Source organism: Ciconia boyciana, chromosome 13 (genome assembly GCF_034638445.1).
Source record: "Ciconia boyciana chromosome 13, ASM3463844v1, whole genome shotgun sequence".
Lineage (NCBI taxonomy): Eukaryota > Metazoa > Chordata > Aves > Ciconiiformes > Ciconiidae > Ciconia > Ciconia boyciana.
The window spans coordinates 12,946,870-12,963,034 of NC_132946.1; the positions used below are offsets into that span (position 1 = coordinate 12,946,870).

Below are 16,165 nucleotides of genomic sequence, written 5' to 3' on the forward strand. Positions count from 1 at the left end.
TGTGTCACATTATCTCTTCTTTCCACAATTGCCAGTGATGCTGTTGATGTTCTGAAGGGTCCTGTCTAAAAAAATTTGGAAGCTTCATTTGAAGTCACTGGAACATCAGAATGCCTTTGAATATTTTCTTCAGTTAGAGTGAAAGGACATTAATGTGGCATACTTAAAACCAAAAAAGTACATAGGGGTTCTGAATCAATCTGACTCCTACTAGCTTATAGCGTATTGTGAAGCTTATAAGAGCTTCACAAGCTGTTGCACAGCTATTCAGAAGTATTTTAGGCTTGTTAGGTTCATCATAACTACAATTAGAAATAGAAATTCTGACAGGATATTTGAAATTTGGACACTTTTTTCTATCACAGTTTTTGGCTGAGCTCACTTCTCAAATAAAATGTATTTTCTTAGAGACAAAATCCTATCTGAGAAAGTAAAACCATTTGCTAATTCACTTTTTAAGGATTTTTTGCTTTTAACTAATTTGTTCAGTGTATTTCTCTCACGTGGTTTAAAGCAAGAAGGAATTCAGCCCAATAGCTCAACTGTAATAGGGAAAGAAAATATCAAATGAACCACTTCTTTGTAACATGTAAATGTTATCCGAGTTTGCTGTTTATTTAAAAGGAAGTGCTGATGTTGGCACTTGTTCTCTGTGTGTGCTGCCAACTTTATAGTTGAAGGGATTAGACAGAAAACAAATTAATAAAGTCTAGTTTTTCTGTGCTGAAACAACTGGGACTAACCCAAAACAAGTTCAAGTGGGTTCTGGAAAAATAAATCTTTCTTATAACATATAGTGCACTGAGCAATTAATAGAACATTAGACAAAACACAAAGTTGACAGTATTAAAGAGTTTTTCAGCTCAGTGACTATACAAGAAGATTTGCCACATCTCCATTGGTAAGCCACTAGAAGAAATGTGGCTAATACCAGCTCACAGAAAAATCTTGATTTCAGAGCTCCACATTCAATGGTTAGTCTGGCAAGTGATTATTGTACCGATTAACAGGCTTCTGTGCCAAATCTAGACCGTTTAGCACATCCTGCTACACAAGTTTAAGCTATCATGAACTACACTAACACTCTCCAGTAACATCCATCCCAAATGTATTCTACAGGACCATATGTAAGTGCTCAACACAGTCATGCTAGGCCTAGAGAGGCTACACAAATGAGAGGCTGCAAGTGAAGAAGATAGCAGCTAGAAAGATATATCAAAGTGGAGTGGCTTAATCTGCTGTTGAAGGTCAACACAAGCAAGAAATCCTCACTTACAGATGCTACACAAGCTAGTTTGGCAAGTAGGTTTCATACTGATTCAGTCCAAGACAGCTACTCAAATCCTGCCTGAAAGCATGACCTGTCCACTGTCAAAAAAGGAATGTGGTGAGGGACTGCTAAAGTTAGATGAGCAACCTGTCCCCTTCCCTTTTCAGGCTTGTCACTGAAGTTTACACTATAGATGACACCTTACAGACCTTAAAGCGACGCTTGCAAGAAGCCCATGATACTCTTCAGATGCTGATCCTCAACAAATCAAAGCTGGAACATGAAATTTCTGTGAAGGCAAACTCCTTCTTCATTGACAAGAAGTGCATGGACATGCGCAAAGTCTTCCCCAGCACCCCACGGCTCATTGGCTACACTTGAATAGTAACCTTTGATACCTTAGTGCACGATATAAAAGTCGCAAAGGTTGCAAATACTTCCTGAAGGAAATAATTATTATTCTGTTTTCTCAAATAATTAAGTCCTTTAGAAATAAACTAATGAAAATTAATATCATGCCTTTTTCCTTTGAGCAGCTTCGTATTCTGAGCTGTAGCTGCTACTAAGTCAAATAGAATTAGTAGACTTATTCTAACAGAATCAGACCACACTAAAATAACCAGACAAATATTGCAAGACATGTTTGTTACTAGCTAAAGAAAACGTTAGACTGAAACGCCATACTTCTCAACAGAATTAGTACAATACAGGATTTAACTGTTCAGGATAACGTGCCATGTGTGTTTCAGTCCTTGTCTGGAAAAGTCCAGTTTAAATGCTTACTCCATCCTTACACTCTCCTCTTGTCTAGCAATGTTAGGTTTGGTGTTTGGAATTAGAGGAGGTTGAGCAAACTTGATTCACAGAAGCTGAAGGGCAACTGCAGTGCAACCACTTCAGTTACACACATTGCCTGTATTCACTGAGAGGGAATCTTTCCATCTCTACCTCTTTTTTCTAATTTGATTTTTCATACAATTAAGTATGAAGAAAATTTGTGTATTTATATGAACTATTTGTGACTGATGTGATATTTGCCTAAGTCTGAAAGGTCTTAACTATTTAGAAATATATACTATCTATCATTAGATCTCAAAGGACTTCATGAGCAAAGACAGTACCATTGCTTTATTGTGACTAATGAAAAAGTCAAGACAGGGTGGGAATGGAACCAACATACAGGAACCTGATGTGCTTACAGTGCACTGAAATTGTCCTTCAGTCTGTAAGTCAAGATTGCTCAGCTTTCTAGTCATCAGTGGAGCACTACTCTGTGTGGTGGCGAGGAGAAGGATGGAATGGGCTTTGAGATCTGACTTTTCTGGATGACAGTTGAAACACATTAACAGTGCAGTAATCCTAGTAAAAGGATTTGAGGAAGAACTAGTTTTAACTAATGGTAAAGCAGTCTGACTGTTTTGGACAAAATGGTGTAATAATGTTTTGCTGTTATTTGTGTTTCTTTCCTGGATTTACTCACACTCATTTACAGAGTAACCAAAAAACTACAATTCTAGTAACTGAGCTGTTTCCTGCTACCTGAAGGTCCTCTCTATGGGGCAGCTCTAGGAACATACAAACACATTTTACGCTGGACCAAAGCCAAATCTGAAACAATGCTAGATTTGAAAGTCTCCTGAATAAACTGGCGCTGTTCCTCATCCTTTGTTTTGTGTGGGTGGTGGCTTAATCTAGCTACCAATAAAAGTAACATTGCTGAGGCACACTGAGCTGAGCAGTGCTGATACTTCCTTGTGAGTTAACCTCAGTTTTCACTGAGCATGGTTGTGGCTGAGCCGTTTGACACTCAGTTTCTCTCCTTCAGTTAAAAAAAGTAGCATCTCCTGGCTATTGTGTCAAACCATTTACATAGCGATACGTCTCCAAAGATTTAAAACCGTGGGAAACCATTTTGGAACACACGATTGGGAAGTGACATCTAGGCCTACTTCTGATACTCATTAAACCCATCTCACATTGACTACACTGCATCTTGATTTTCTGAACGAGGATAATGCCATAGTCACGTTGCACATGACTACGGACAGGGCAGGTGGCTCCGTCCAGCAAGCTGATGCCAAATAGTGGCTTTTTGGGAGGAATTTCTCTGAATATAGGGAAAGTTCCAGAAATAATTTGTTTTTATATTGCAATATATGACTGCAGAGCAGTTCAAGGGGTCCTGGTGATGTGCCACTGGAGGCAGGAGGAACTCTGTCACTGAACACTTCACTGGTAATCTCGTTTTAATTAATAGTCATACCTTGCTGTTTCTTACTTGGAAACACTTCACAACAACCATCTATCACAGAACCTCCCTTGGGACATGACTTTAGGTGGGGGGAGCAAGGAATCTCACTGTTTTGTTTCCAGCAGGGAAGACTGTTACCACTGGTAACGTTTTCCTCCTTCTCTATGCCTTCATATGGAGGTAAGGGAGATTTTATCACTTGCTTCTGTTACTACCAAACCCTAGACTAAAGCACTTGATTTGCATTTCATATACTATTTTTACAATGTATGAAGAATAATATTTGTGTTGAGCTGTTAAATATTGACAATAGTCCCACCCTATTTATCAAATACCAACAGCTGACCAAGCAAAGGAGTAAGAATTATTTGGGAATTTGGATCTTCTTCAAGCCCTTAAATACATTTCTAGAAGTTGGAGGCTTTCCCAGTTCACACAGCTACTCTAACAGCTAGAAATAGTTTCTCCCCTCCTTATGCCAAGAACTCAATTAAGAAACATATAGCAGAAGGAAGGCACTTCTAAGAGAGCTGAATTCTTGTAACAATTCTTGACAGAAGAAAAAATGAAAAAAATCTTTGTCTGAAAACAATCAACATCAGTGAAAAGAGCCTGAATCAAAGCTCTGAATTTGAAAATTTGGGGGCTTTAGGATGGAGGTGGTGGGGCTGAACAATAGTTCTGAACATCACAAATTCCAGCTCCTTCCTGACTGTGCCTTTGTTCAGCAATGTTCTCTCCAAGACCTTGGCTCTGCTTTTGGGTGGAGTACTCACTTGGTACATTGTCAGTGCAAACAACACTGAACTTGTTTGAACAGTGTGAACTCCAACTAAGAGTGACTGCCTAAAACCATGGATCTATGACAGTTAGTAGTGTTCTTTAAGAGCATCATTTTGCATGATAACAGTAATTCCCTGAGATTCAGCTACTACCAGCAAGAATAAATTTTTACTGAGTAATGCAAAATAACAATGCTGTACAAAAATAATCTTCTTCCCTAACTATAACTGACCAGAAGATACAAAGTATATTATCCTAGTGGAAAAAAAATTAAGTGAAGAAAGTGCTCTTGTCTTTCATTAGTGGTATCCATGCATGCAGCACATTTCAGTGTGCTGATAGTGTACATCCTCTTTTCAAAAGTAAACAGTTTTCTTTAGGCTATTGAAATGGAGGAGACTTCCATGGACTTAGGCTATAAACCTATATACATCCAGAAAGGCTAAAAATAAGTCACTATTTGCTGCTTCAAAGACAAGGTAGATGGATAATGCAGAAAACCTGGACTGTAGTCTTGTTCTGCCACTGAGTTACTGCGTAAAGGAATTTACACTCAGCCTCCAGAATGCACTTAATCCCAGTTGTGATGGGAATACATCAAAGGAAACACATTTCTGACAATCATACTCACCCAGATAAACCTGAGAATCTCTTAAAAAACCCCCAACAGAATATAAACATTCTTTCAGTTTTTTCCTTAGATCTCTCTTCTTATGAACTAGATCATTAATTATTGTACTCACATGCAGCCACAGACATCAAGAAGCCAGATCTACTGTATTTCCATGTATAAGACCAGAAATCTAATGAGCAGTTTCATAATACTTGAAAGATAAGATCTATTTTATAGCAAATAGACTAATGCAGAAAAGACCAAAACCTGTCCCAGCCTGTTTCAAACAATGAGATAATTTTAGTTCCAGACAAGCTATTTCCTAACATTATCTAAACTATAGCTCATAAAAGTTTATGGACTCAACCTCCAGAGTAAGAAAACAATGGATGTAAGTATCTTCACTAACGATAATCCCAGTTCAGTGCCACAAGGTTACTGATTATAGTGAAGGTAGCTTATTTTAGCTAAATCTACTAGTAGTTTGTTCCTCCTTTTTTTTTTAATTTAAAAATCACAGCAAGGAAGCAAAATTTGTCATGTACAGATTAAATGCCTTGCCACACAGAATTTACAGATGGTGTCCCCAGTCAATATATGTGACAGTGCTCATATGACAAGTCTTTTCAGTATAGCTACTCACCTGGGTAAGACCTGGCATGTGCTTTCAGCACAGGATATTAAGGTGTGAATAACAGGAGACAAGGAATGTTAACTATGGAGACAAAAGAGTGCTGAGTTTGGGCATTTGCATTTAAATACCATTAGAGTTTGGTAATACAGTTGCACAATTGCACTTCTTCATAATATTACTGTATTTTAATTTTATTAAGGGCAACAGCATGGGAGGCACCTCTCAACACCTGCTCCCCCCCGCCTTCCTAGTGGTGCATTTTGGCATTTCCATTTTTACCAAAAGTCAAGGAACATTCAGCTCTGTATTTACTTATAGCACATGCAGGCCCACTAATGCAATAAGAAATCCAAAATCAAATTAAGAATATATGCCAACAGTTTGGTGAGTAACTACTGTCTTGGGCAAGGTTATGCACTGACTTAGACCTCTGCAACATTCAATCTGAAGATATGAAGTTGGAGTCAAACCTTCAGGTCCTCAACTCTGCAGCTGCTTCAGAAACACTGATTTCACAGAATCACGGAACAGTTGACATTGGAAGGGACCCCTGGAGGTCATCTAGTCCAGCCATCCTCCTGCTCAGAGGGGAGTCAACCAGAGCACATTGCTCAGTGCCATGTCCAGTCAGGTTTTGACTATTACTAAGGATGGAGACTCCACAACCCCTCTGTTCCAGTGATTGATAACCCTCACAGTAAAAAAGTTTTTTCTCAAGTTTAAGTAGAATTTCCTGTATTTTTCACCTGATCCTCCTCTACCAAGCGTAAGTCTTCCTCGCTCCAGACTTTCCCACTGGTCTCAAGGACCTGGGATTTCTGAGAACGTATCTTACCAGTAAAGACCAAGGGTGAATAAGGCATTGAGTATCTCAGCCTTTTGCATATTGCTGTCACTGAGTCCCCTGCCCCATTCACCCAGTGGGCCCACATTTTCCCTAGTCTTCCTTTTGTTGCTGATACACTTGGAGATGCCCTTCTTGTAGCTCTTCACATCCCTTGCGAGATTTTGGCTTTCCTGACCAACCCCTCATCCTTGGACGCTGTCTGCATACACCTCCTGGGTGACCTGACACTGCTTCCACCTCTTGTGTGCATTTTTTTTTTCATGCCTGAGCTTTGTCAGCATCTCTTTGTTTATCTGTGCAGGCCTCCTGCCCCCTTTGGTTTATTTCCTGCCCATTTTAATGGGCCATTCTCAAGCTCAGATGAGGTCATCCTTGAAAAATCACTAAGATCTCAATTACCTCTTCTCTCCAGGACCATATCCCATGGGATCCCTGAATAGGCCAAAGTCTGCTCTCCTGAAGCCCAGGGTTGTAATCCGACTATTGGTCTTGTTTCCTTTCAGAGCCTGATCTTCAGAATTATGTTCTTTGAAAGAAGGAAATAAAATCTACAACCTGCATATCTCATGTGAAACCTCTGAAATGAAACACAAAGAGAAGTTAACTCTCTCCTGATGGTAGTGCTACAGAAGAAACCTAGACATTATTTAAGTCTGTCCCTTAAATGCTAATTCTCTCCTTTTCCCCATGAGAATGGAGGTGGGTATCATTAAGGTAGAAGAACTTGGGGAACCCTCCCCTTTCACACTCTCCTTTTCAGATCGGATTTTTTTTTAATTGGTCAAGCAGTGTGACTGGAGCTTGTTCTTCAGCATGCTTCTCCATGCTCTTCTTCAGAGCATATACTGTATCTTCTTTGAGACAGATCCAGCAATTCAGCATAACTGACCTCCAAGCCTGTTTCGGTCAATACAACAGATCTACAGACCAAAAAAAGGATTTTCCGGGATTTTTTTTTCCCCCTAGAAATTACAGACATGAATTTAAAGCATTATGACCATGCATTTCCCTAATACAACACAACTCCTGATAGCTTTTGGAAATAATGGCAAAGTGCATGCATCAAAACTATGTTCAGCAGAGATGAGATTTCAAATTTCTGTCTCCTTGAATCCTGGGAAGAGAATTTTCTGTGAGGTGGTTGAGTTTTTAACCCACAAGCAGCTATGATACATGCTTGTCACTACACACAATGGTTTTGGCTCATTTTCTTTCGTCATTGTGAGAGAAAGCATACAGGATGCCACATTCTATAGAAGAGGTTAATGAGAACAGGAGCATTGCAACATAGTAGAAGTAGATATACCAGTGACAACCAAAAGCAAAAGCAGATGGCTCTGGACCTGGATTCCAACACCAAAGCAGTAGTTTACAAGCTACCATGGTTGCTATGGTGTCAGGCTATGGTGGTAGCTTATTTCTGCATTTCTTCCCCCCAAATTCTTTTTTAAAGAAGGAATCCCATCCCAAATAGATTACAGGCTTCTTTTTTTAAACCCAGGGATTAAATTCTTACACTAAAGGCACAACCAATTCCAACAATGAAAAATAAATAACCAATAACAAATAAATAATGCTTTACTGTGCAATAAAGAATTTACATTTATAGAGGATGTAAAACAGCAAATCTTTCTTCCAATACAAATTGCTTTGAAGTGTTAAAGAATGGTAGAAATTTCAGTATTGCTGAATTATGATCCCACATCACGTAAGAACATGCTTGCTCTCCTCAAGTCATAAAATAACCACTGGCTCCTTATTACGTGCATTACCAGTTCAGATCTGTTCTCTGGCCTCAGGCCTGCTGAAAAACCACACTATAAAACAAACCTTCTATTGAAACTTAGTCAGGAGAATAAAATACAGGTCAGACTGGTCTAAATATTATTTAGCGAAGGAAAGACCCTCCTAACTATTTAGACTTTATAGGGCTAGTTATTTTTCAACTGAAATCCATAAATATTTATCCAGTCTTCCTACGATGTCCTTTGATCTCTTACATTTTTATTTTTAAAAACATAGATAACATTCCTGTATCCATATTAGACAAATAAGTAGAGGAGACAACACAGTGGTTTGAACTTTTGTTTGGATTTTCTCTCAGTATTTATAAACACCAAAGCAGTCCTTCATTGGTTGCCAATGCAAAGAAATTAAAGCTTATACAAAATATCCATGCTGATCTGGTGTATTTAATATAAGGCAGACCTGTGCTATACAAATCAGACTCCCAATCAGTTGTTTGTGGTTTGTTTTTTTTTTTAAAGGCATTTACTGTTGTATGACTATCACCAAAGCCTCCAATATTGAATGGAAATTTTAAAGTGGAAAAAATTGAAAGGAAATATGTCTAAACAAACAAAGCAGAGGTTGTCTTCTAGTGGGAAATTTCTTAATGTTGTGAAACAAACATTCATAAGAAAATTCAGCACAAGAAAACCAGGCTTTAAACAAACAAAAGACTGGTGAAAATAATCTCCAGGTCAGAGGGCAACCAGCAAAGTGTGGTCAGGAAGGTGGTGGGACAAGGACTGTCAGTGGGTGCCCTCCTCTCCAGAATCTAAAAGCTCACCACAGTTATTTCACAAGCAAGCGGAGCTGGCACAGCAAGAGCAGGGAGCTACAGTGACACTGAACCGCACTTCACAGTTACTGTCACAAGAGCCGTCCCGCACACTGCAGATTGCCTAGATCACAGGCATCCTGCAACAACCCCTGCAAAATGCTCCTTGTGGTCTACGCATTCTGGTTTGGTCCTTTGCTTTAGCATGCAAGAAGGAAAAGCGTTTATTGAACAGGCATCTGGTATAGCAGGGCCCAGGCTAAACATCTAGGCACTTCGTATGCTACGGTGTAGTTAAGGCACTGTAGGAGGAAGAACAACATTGTTTTAAAAGCTCAGCTGCAGAAACAAAAACAGTCGTGTTATTACAAAAATGCAACAAAGAGGAGTGTATTCATCCCCTCATATCACATCTGTGCCCTGCAGGCAGTGTTCCGACAGAAGTCTGTGAAACTTGTACTTGCAGCTATCTCAGACAGCTCCACCTATAACTGTCTCAGCTCTGGCTCTCCCAGCACCTGACATGGTGCCAGAAATGTGTACGTGATCCCCTAATGTTCCTACGCAGTACTAGCTGTGTTTAACTAGCAAGCATTTACAAACACACCATACAGGAAAACAAGGTAAACATGAAAATGGACTCAGGAGTTTTATTTGCATCTATTGTGTTCATTTGCGTACACTGCAGAGAAGCACAGTGATCTAAACATGCTGACGCTCTTGAATCTCTCAGGAAAGAACTATGCTGCTGCTCAGTCCTGAGAGCTCTAATCCAGCCCTGTGTCCAGGCACTTCTGCACTGCAGATGCTGCTGTGGCTTCAGCCCATGGACTGAGCTGATTAAGTGTTAACCAAGGCTTTTGTACATGTTTTACAGCCAACACTCAGCTCCATGCTACTATGGTTACTGCATTACTTCCATCAGTTGCAGTACTGCCAGGCACTTTTGTTGCAGTCTGTCTGTCCTGATGGCCACTCTCTCCTCCAGCATCAGCTTTTTCTAGACCTCAAACATCCTAACCCATAACTGGCACTAGTAGTCCTGCTGTTTTCCACTGGCCCCAGATTCCTTCTTCTTAATCCCACTCCTTTGAGGAACAGAAAGGGCCAGCTGCAGAGCTGAGCCAGACATCCTTTATTAAGGGAGCACGAGAGGCAGCAACCACAAGGCTAGTCTATCGATGGTTGGAGAACAGCTGGTTGGTCAAACCCAGCAGGTGGAATTCAAACTGAACTACCCACAAGCATCATTTGTGTTACACATTTTACTAGATTGCAGCATATGTTGGCTAATTGGCTAAAAAACATATTTGCATACACATCATTTTCTTGGCATGGGCTTTTTGCTGCTTTTGAACCTTGCCTGTCTTATGAGCAATCTATACATATTGTTAAGCTGAGCTACAGGTCCCTAGTTTTCAGTAGCCTGCCAACATTAACGTTGTGTAGCATCACACAGCACTATGCAGAGTACTTCAGGGATCTGCAGTGGCTGACAGTTCCCCCATTGGTTATCACAAAGTTTTTACAACTCAGCTGCACCAAGGTCTACTGTAGAAGAATTTTGCAAAGGTACAAGAAGTGGCTGGTGAAAAGACACCAGAAAAACCTCATTTGGAAGAACACAGCAATTTTTGCTTCACTACTGCTGATGGCTCCAAGCAGGAACAGTGGTATTACCAGTGTCTGGAGACATGCGCTCATGAACTTTTGCATAATGCATCAGATCTGCACAGACTTCAACAAGAAACCTCTCTTCATCCTCCTGTAGCAGAGTACATATTTGTGTGAACCATGACAGTACTTAAAGGGACAACTTTTGTTATCAGGAAACCAGCTGTCTTGGTTAGCTTCTTCAGATACCACGACAACTGCTTTAGTATTGGCAGATGAACAGTTCTAACTGTGGTGGAGACTTGTTATGAGTGTTGTTTACCTCTAAATTGTCAGCACCAGCAATGTACCTGAAACAAACACCCACCTCTCGGGGAATGGCTTTTCAAACAAGACTGGAATTAGTGATGACCGCTACACATCCTGCCTCTGACCCTTTTGACCCTTTGAAGAAAGGAACAAGAAACTGCTTTCTCTGCAGGGTTCGGGGGGGGGCGTGGGGGGGGCACACTCTTGCTGTGCACACTGTCTTGTTAGAGTCTCGCAGAGCTGTGCCTGAACAGTGAGGAGCCACTGAGAAAGCTCAGTTATGCATGTAGCCATTGCAGAACTGGGGTTGTGCTCTTGCTGGTTCAGTCTAGTTTGGTTGAACAGGCTGCTGAAACTGCAGTTGCTTGTTCTAACCTGCCTCCAGCAAGCTCTAGTCTGTGCCACTGCTGCTCCCTATCCATGCACCCTACCTACCCGGCCCCCCTCCTTGGGAGCTACAACACACAAGCACTTCTCTTCCTGCTGTTTCTCCTTTCTGCTTGCTCAGGCTCCGTGTCCCCACTTCACCTCTCTCATATATGGGAAAGCACAACCCTTTCCAGGCCTCTCCCTCCTGCCATCCGATACACAAAAGAAACGGCACCACCATGCCTCCATTTCATGCAGGAAAATACATATCAAATAGACTCAGGGAAAAAGCTGTTAGATGCCAGTGTCACAAATGCTGTTTGCACAGTGCAGCCTCCTAAGTATCTGCAAAGACATACATACTCCTATGAAGAGGGTAAGTCGCAAAAAGTGATTAGCTTCCCAGCTGAATTTAACTAAAAAGTGCCACTCCAAGCTACATGAGCTCAGGGGTGCTATGGAAATTAAGCGCCATATAACCCATGTTCAAAACAGAGGGAGTTTTATGACTAACTACTGATGGATGCCCTGTACCACACATCACAAAATATTTCTCCCTCTTCCAGAACCTTAAAGCTGAGCTTATTCCTTAAGTCTACTGGAAAAAAGGAAGGTTCATCTGTACAGTTACTTAGTGCAGAATTAGTTTGTGCATTGGATTGAGCACAAATGGATTGGTTTACCCAATAAAAATATCAGTTCGTATATTCCTCCTCATGTTTGTTAGTCTGAGCAGAGAGAGTACAGGTTTACAGCTAGATGGAGGAATGCCTTTTAAAAAGGTACTCCAAATACTTCATTAAAGATTTTTGGCATAGCTGAGGTTTCCTGTGTCCTGAACACTGAACAGACAGTAAGTGCCTAAGCAAACAATGGTGCTTTACTGAAGTCAACTCTATACAAAGAAAAACTCAGGAATAATATGGGAGAAGTTAAGTGTCAGGGGGAGACTGCAGAGCGGGTTTGGCTTGTTGTTAACCTGCAAGTGATGTACAAGGCTTTGCTGCTAAACAGGTCATCCAAGGGTGGGTGAAAAAAAAAATATTAGTTTTTCCCCTCATTTGCAGTTTGCGCAGGAAAGTTGACAGACTTGCCAAGCAGACAGCCCTAAATGATACATTATTTTTTGAACCTCAACTGAAAGCACTTACACAAAATAACTGCTACCTGGTTCTCCCCAAACACAGTTAAGTTATAGCTATGCATTGGAGAGCTCCACAATTTCTATACATAAACATTTAAGCACTGTGATTTATTACTAGTAGATAGCTCCAGCATGTTAATGTTCATTTATCTTTCATATTTCAAGAGCAGCAGAACTATTATTGGTATGACAACATTTACAAGAGTTTACGCAGCCCTATTTCCCTACTTAAGGCCATCACTTTGTATTTAGACCTGTCATAGCCTTGCAGAGTCCCCTGGCACATGGCACTGAGCCTGGTGGCAAGGACGTTTAATACCTTGAGCAAAGCAGGGGCAGGGCTCTCTGACTGGGGAATATTCGAGGCACAGATGAGAGGAAGGGGGAACAACTGATGAGACTGTGAGACTTGTTCTTCTGAGCTGAGCAATATGCAATTTTAGAACAAGGTTCCAAAAAAAAAAAAAAAAAAAGAACAGCTACAGATATGAGTGCAACTGAAGAGAGGACAAAATGATACAGATTTACCACAGGCAGAAGGCATCCAGTAACCTGATCTCTTCCCCTGAGAGGACAAGATTTTTTTTTTGTTAAACTAGGGAAATGTAGTAGATGTAGCTTATCCGAGCTTTTGGTATAACACTTTGTAACTCATGGGGAATTAACTCTGTTGAAGGCAATACTGAATAATACAAGAATTGTTAGGTAAGGGGCTGGCTAATACGCAGAGTTCTATAGTCAGATGCTGCACCCTCCCTCCCTCCCTCCCATCTGCTGTTTTTCTGCTCCCGCCAGTTCCTGGGTTAGGCTGCTGGGCAAGGACTGATCTGGCTTCTCCCCCACCCAGAAGAAATGCATGCAATCAAGCAACCATGGCACAGTGGTAAGAATTGGTCAAATAACTCAGTGATGAGTTGCCTGAATGCATCCTCTGGAATGAATTGTTTCCTTCAGGTTTGGGTACCTGCCTAGAAGTCACTTAATCAGCATCATGCTATGTATCCTCTTCCTCATGCCACCAGCACCCTCCCCAGTACATGCTGGAACTTTCTTAGAACTGCTCTACATTTTATCCTTACCGTTTCTTTGTTTCTGAGCTAAGATTGATTTAGAAGAACTCCAGAAAAAATCTGCAAGGACTGCAGTGAACAGTCATTTCCTGGTAATTTTCCATCAACCAAGAAGCATGAAGGCTGGACTAGTCCAAGAGAGCTCCAAGCCTGCCTTTGTGTCTGCTTTTATCAGTTTTGATGGGTTAGGCTCTCTTTGCTTTTCTGCATTCCTGCTCTATATTGTAGGCATTAAAAAGCCTGAAATAGAGCTTGTGGTGTTTCTCAGTTTCTCCTTCTACATCAGGTAGTTCTTGGTTTGGTACTTCTGCTCAGAGGAAGACTCTGCTAGCTGTTACTGTGAGGGAGAAAGTTTTATATCACAATGATTCCTGACCCAGCTGCAGATACTCTAGAGAAGCCAAGAAAAGACTAATTCTAGCATGAGCTAACAAGCATGCCATGATCCTATCGGGCATCAGGAAGAGCACCTATTCTCACCATTCCTCTTGGGGTGTGTTTCAGAAGACGACTTTACAACACTTTCAGCTCTGTAAAAGTAACCACAAAAGACCCTCCAAAATAATTTATAATGAAAAAATCCAACAACAAATAAAATATGCAGTAAACTGAAGCAAATGAAATCCTGCATCAGTAGCACTGTGTTTATAAAAAATTATTTTCCAAGAATAAGCCAGAAATTAGAGCTCTGCAATGAGTGGTTTATTTTTTTTTTTTTTTCATTCCAAATTCAGATTACTTTCATTTTTCAATGCTAATCTTAGAATGGAAATCTTAAGTTTTCGTTTGAAAAACATGAACACGCTGGAGTTTCTGAAACCAAACTATCAGGAACACATTCACATAGAGCTAGGTGAAGCAGCTGTGTTAAGTACTGAAAGGAGAAGCACTAAGCCACAAATCATTTTCGACAGACTGGTCACTGACTGACTTCTCCCCAGTACTAGAAGAACTGCTTATAGCAGGACTGAAGACTGTCCCAAAACAGGTGAAACTGATCTCCCAAAGTAGCTCAGAATCCAGGTTATAGTGCCCCTACAAAAGGTTGAGTAACCAGTCTCCCTTGTTTGCTGATTGTTTTCACACTAGATAACAAGAGAGAACTTGACAGTTTTAGAGGTAAGACTCAATAGCAGCAGATGTGTGCAAGTCTTAAAACACCAGTGCAGACAGATTCCTAATGTTGGCCAAATACAGTTTCTACTTTAATTACACAGCCTTCCTCCTCCAAGATGCCTTTCACTGGAATCAGTATCTCTTTCCAGCTCAAAAGTAGTAATCAACAAATACAGAAGAGTAGCACTAACTTACTGTTTTCTTTTACAGAGCACAGAAAGATTCAAAAGGCACAGAAGAATGACCACTGAATTCAGTACTGACACAGCTATGGACCTTAGATGTCTGAAATGTGTTTAGTATCACATTACCTGGCCTTCTCCTGAAGGAAGATTGACTTTACTGGGAAAAATAATCAAAGGTAACATTATTTGGCTCAGCAAACGTCCTTACGACTTAAGAGAAGAATACTGTTAAAGTTACACATATGAAGTGCCATGGATTTTTTTTTTCTAGCCTCCAATCATTTTATTATTCCAAAGAAGAGTAGTTGCGATTTTCTTACTGACATTGAAGTGGACTCAAAATCTGAACTGCCCCTCCACAGCTTTTCACAAGCACCTTCCTGCAAGCTCATTTTACAGTGGGCTAATATATTTGGAGTCACAGATCAAACTGTTTCCCTACCCAAGGAAAACACACTTTTTATCCATCAATAACTTGCAGCCATGCATTGGCTTTGCTGCTCCCTGGCATATGGTCCTGGCAAAACAAGCAGTGACTGCCACCCAGAGCATAGGAAGTGTTGAGAAAGCTTTTAAGAGAGAAGGAAATGGGTACACTGGTACCTTTGAAGGATAAGCAGTGGGAAAGGAACAGATCTCACCAAGTGGGAAGAGTAGTTTGGAACAAGTTGTAAAGGACAGGGAGGGGGGGAAGCATACTGGCAATACAGGGACGGGGAAGATGTTCAGAGAAGGAGTTACAGGAATTAGCACAATTTTATCATATACATGAGTGAAGTAGAGAATGTAATAGTTACCATCCACCTTCTTTCTGGCAAAGGCATTTCCTTCCTGTCTGATGAATTCAGCAATGGCAGCTTAAGCAAATTGTGACCTTTGCTTTTCAGCCTATCTCAGTAATGAAGTGAAAGAATTGCAATGAACAGCATTAGCTACAGCATAAATATACTGATTTTTCAGTCTTAGGCACTGACAATGAGATATTCCAGAGCTGCAATTCAGTCTGTGATATATAGTTATGCTAAGCATTCTCACTGCAAAACCATATGTGCTTTATTACATCCTCCCTGTTCCCTCACTTGCCTGCTTCTGTACAGTAAACAGCAGATCATGGTCTTAGCACATGATTTTTTGTGTTGAGATGTTTTACAGTTCTTTCCCAGGCCACTACAGTAGAACCAGTCTGTCCTTTGGAAAGGCTTATGGAAAGTATATTGAAGGGGAACCAACATTTGAATTACTTTTGCCCGCTTCCTCACAGCAAAACAATCAGGCTACACCAAACTTACAAGTTTACAGTTCCAGCTGAATGCTGATTTTAAAGGACTTCCATAGGCACGTTGAAGCTGAAGATCTGGATAATATACTCAGCCAATCATACAAAGTACAATTTGTAA

The 16,165-nt window shown here is 40.6% G+C and overlaps 1 protein-coding gene across 3 annotated transcripts in view; it reads left to right on the plus strand.

Moving 5' to 3' along the window:
* The window catches only part of TEKT5 (tektin 5), a 48,740-nt gene extending 33,900 nt beyond the window's left edge, over positions 1–14,840 (plus strand). For 2 of the 3 annotated variants that reach the window (XM_072878222.1, XM_072878219.1), the window contains one exon: positions 1,438–2,139. In XM_072878222.1, the coding sequence (XP_072734323.1) occupies positions 1,438–1,651 (214 nt within the window). In that variant the 3' untranslated portion in view covers positions 1,652–2,139. Of the gene's footprint in view, positions 1–1,437; positions 2,140–14,793 lie in introns of those variants that run through there. The other variant, XM_072878220.1, reaches the window with a different exon arrangement.
* The last annotated feature ends 1,325 nt before the right edge of the window (positions 14,841–16,165 follow it).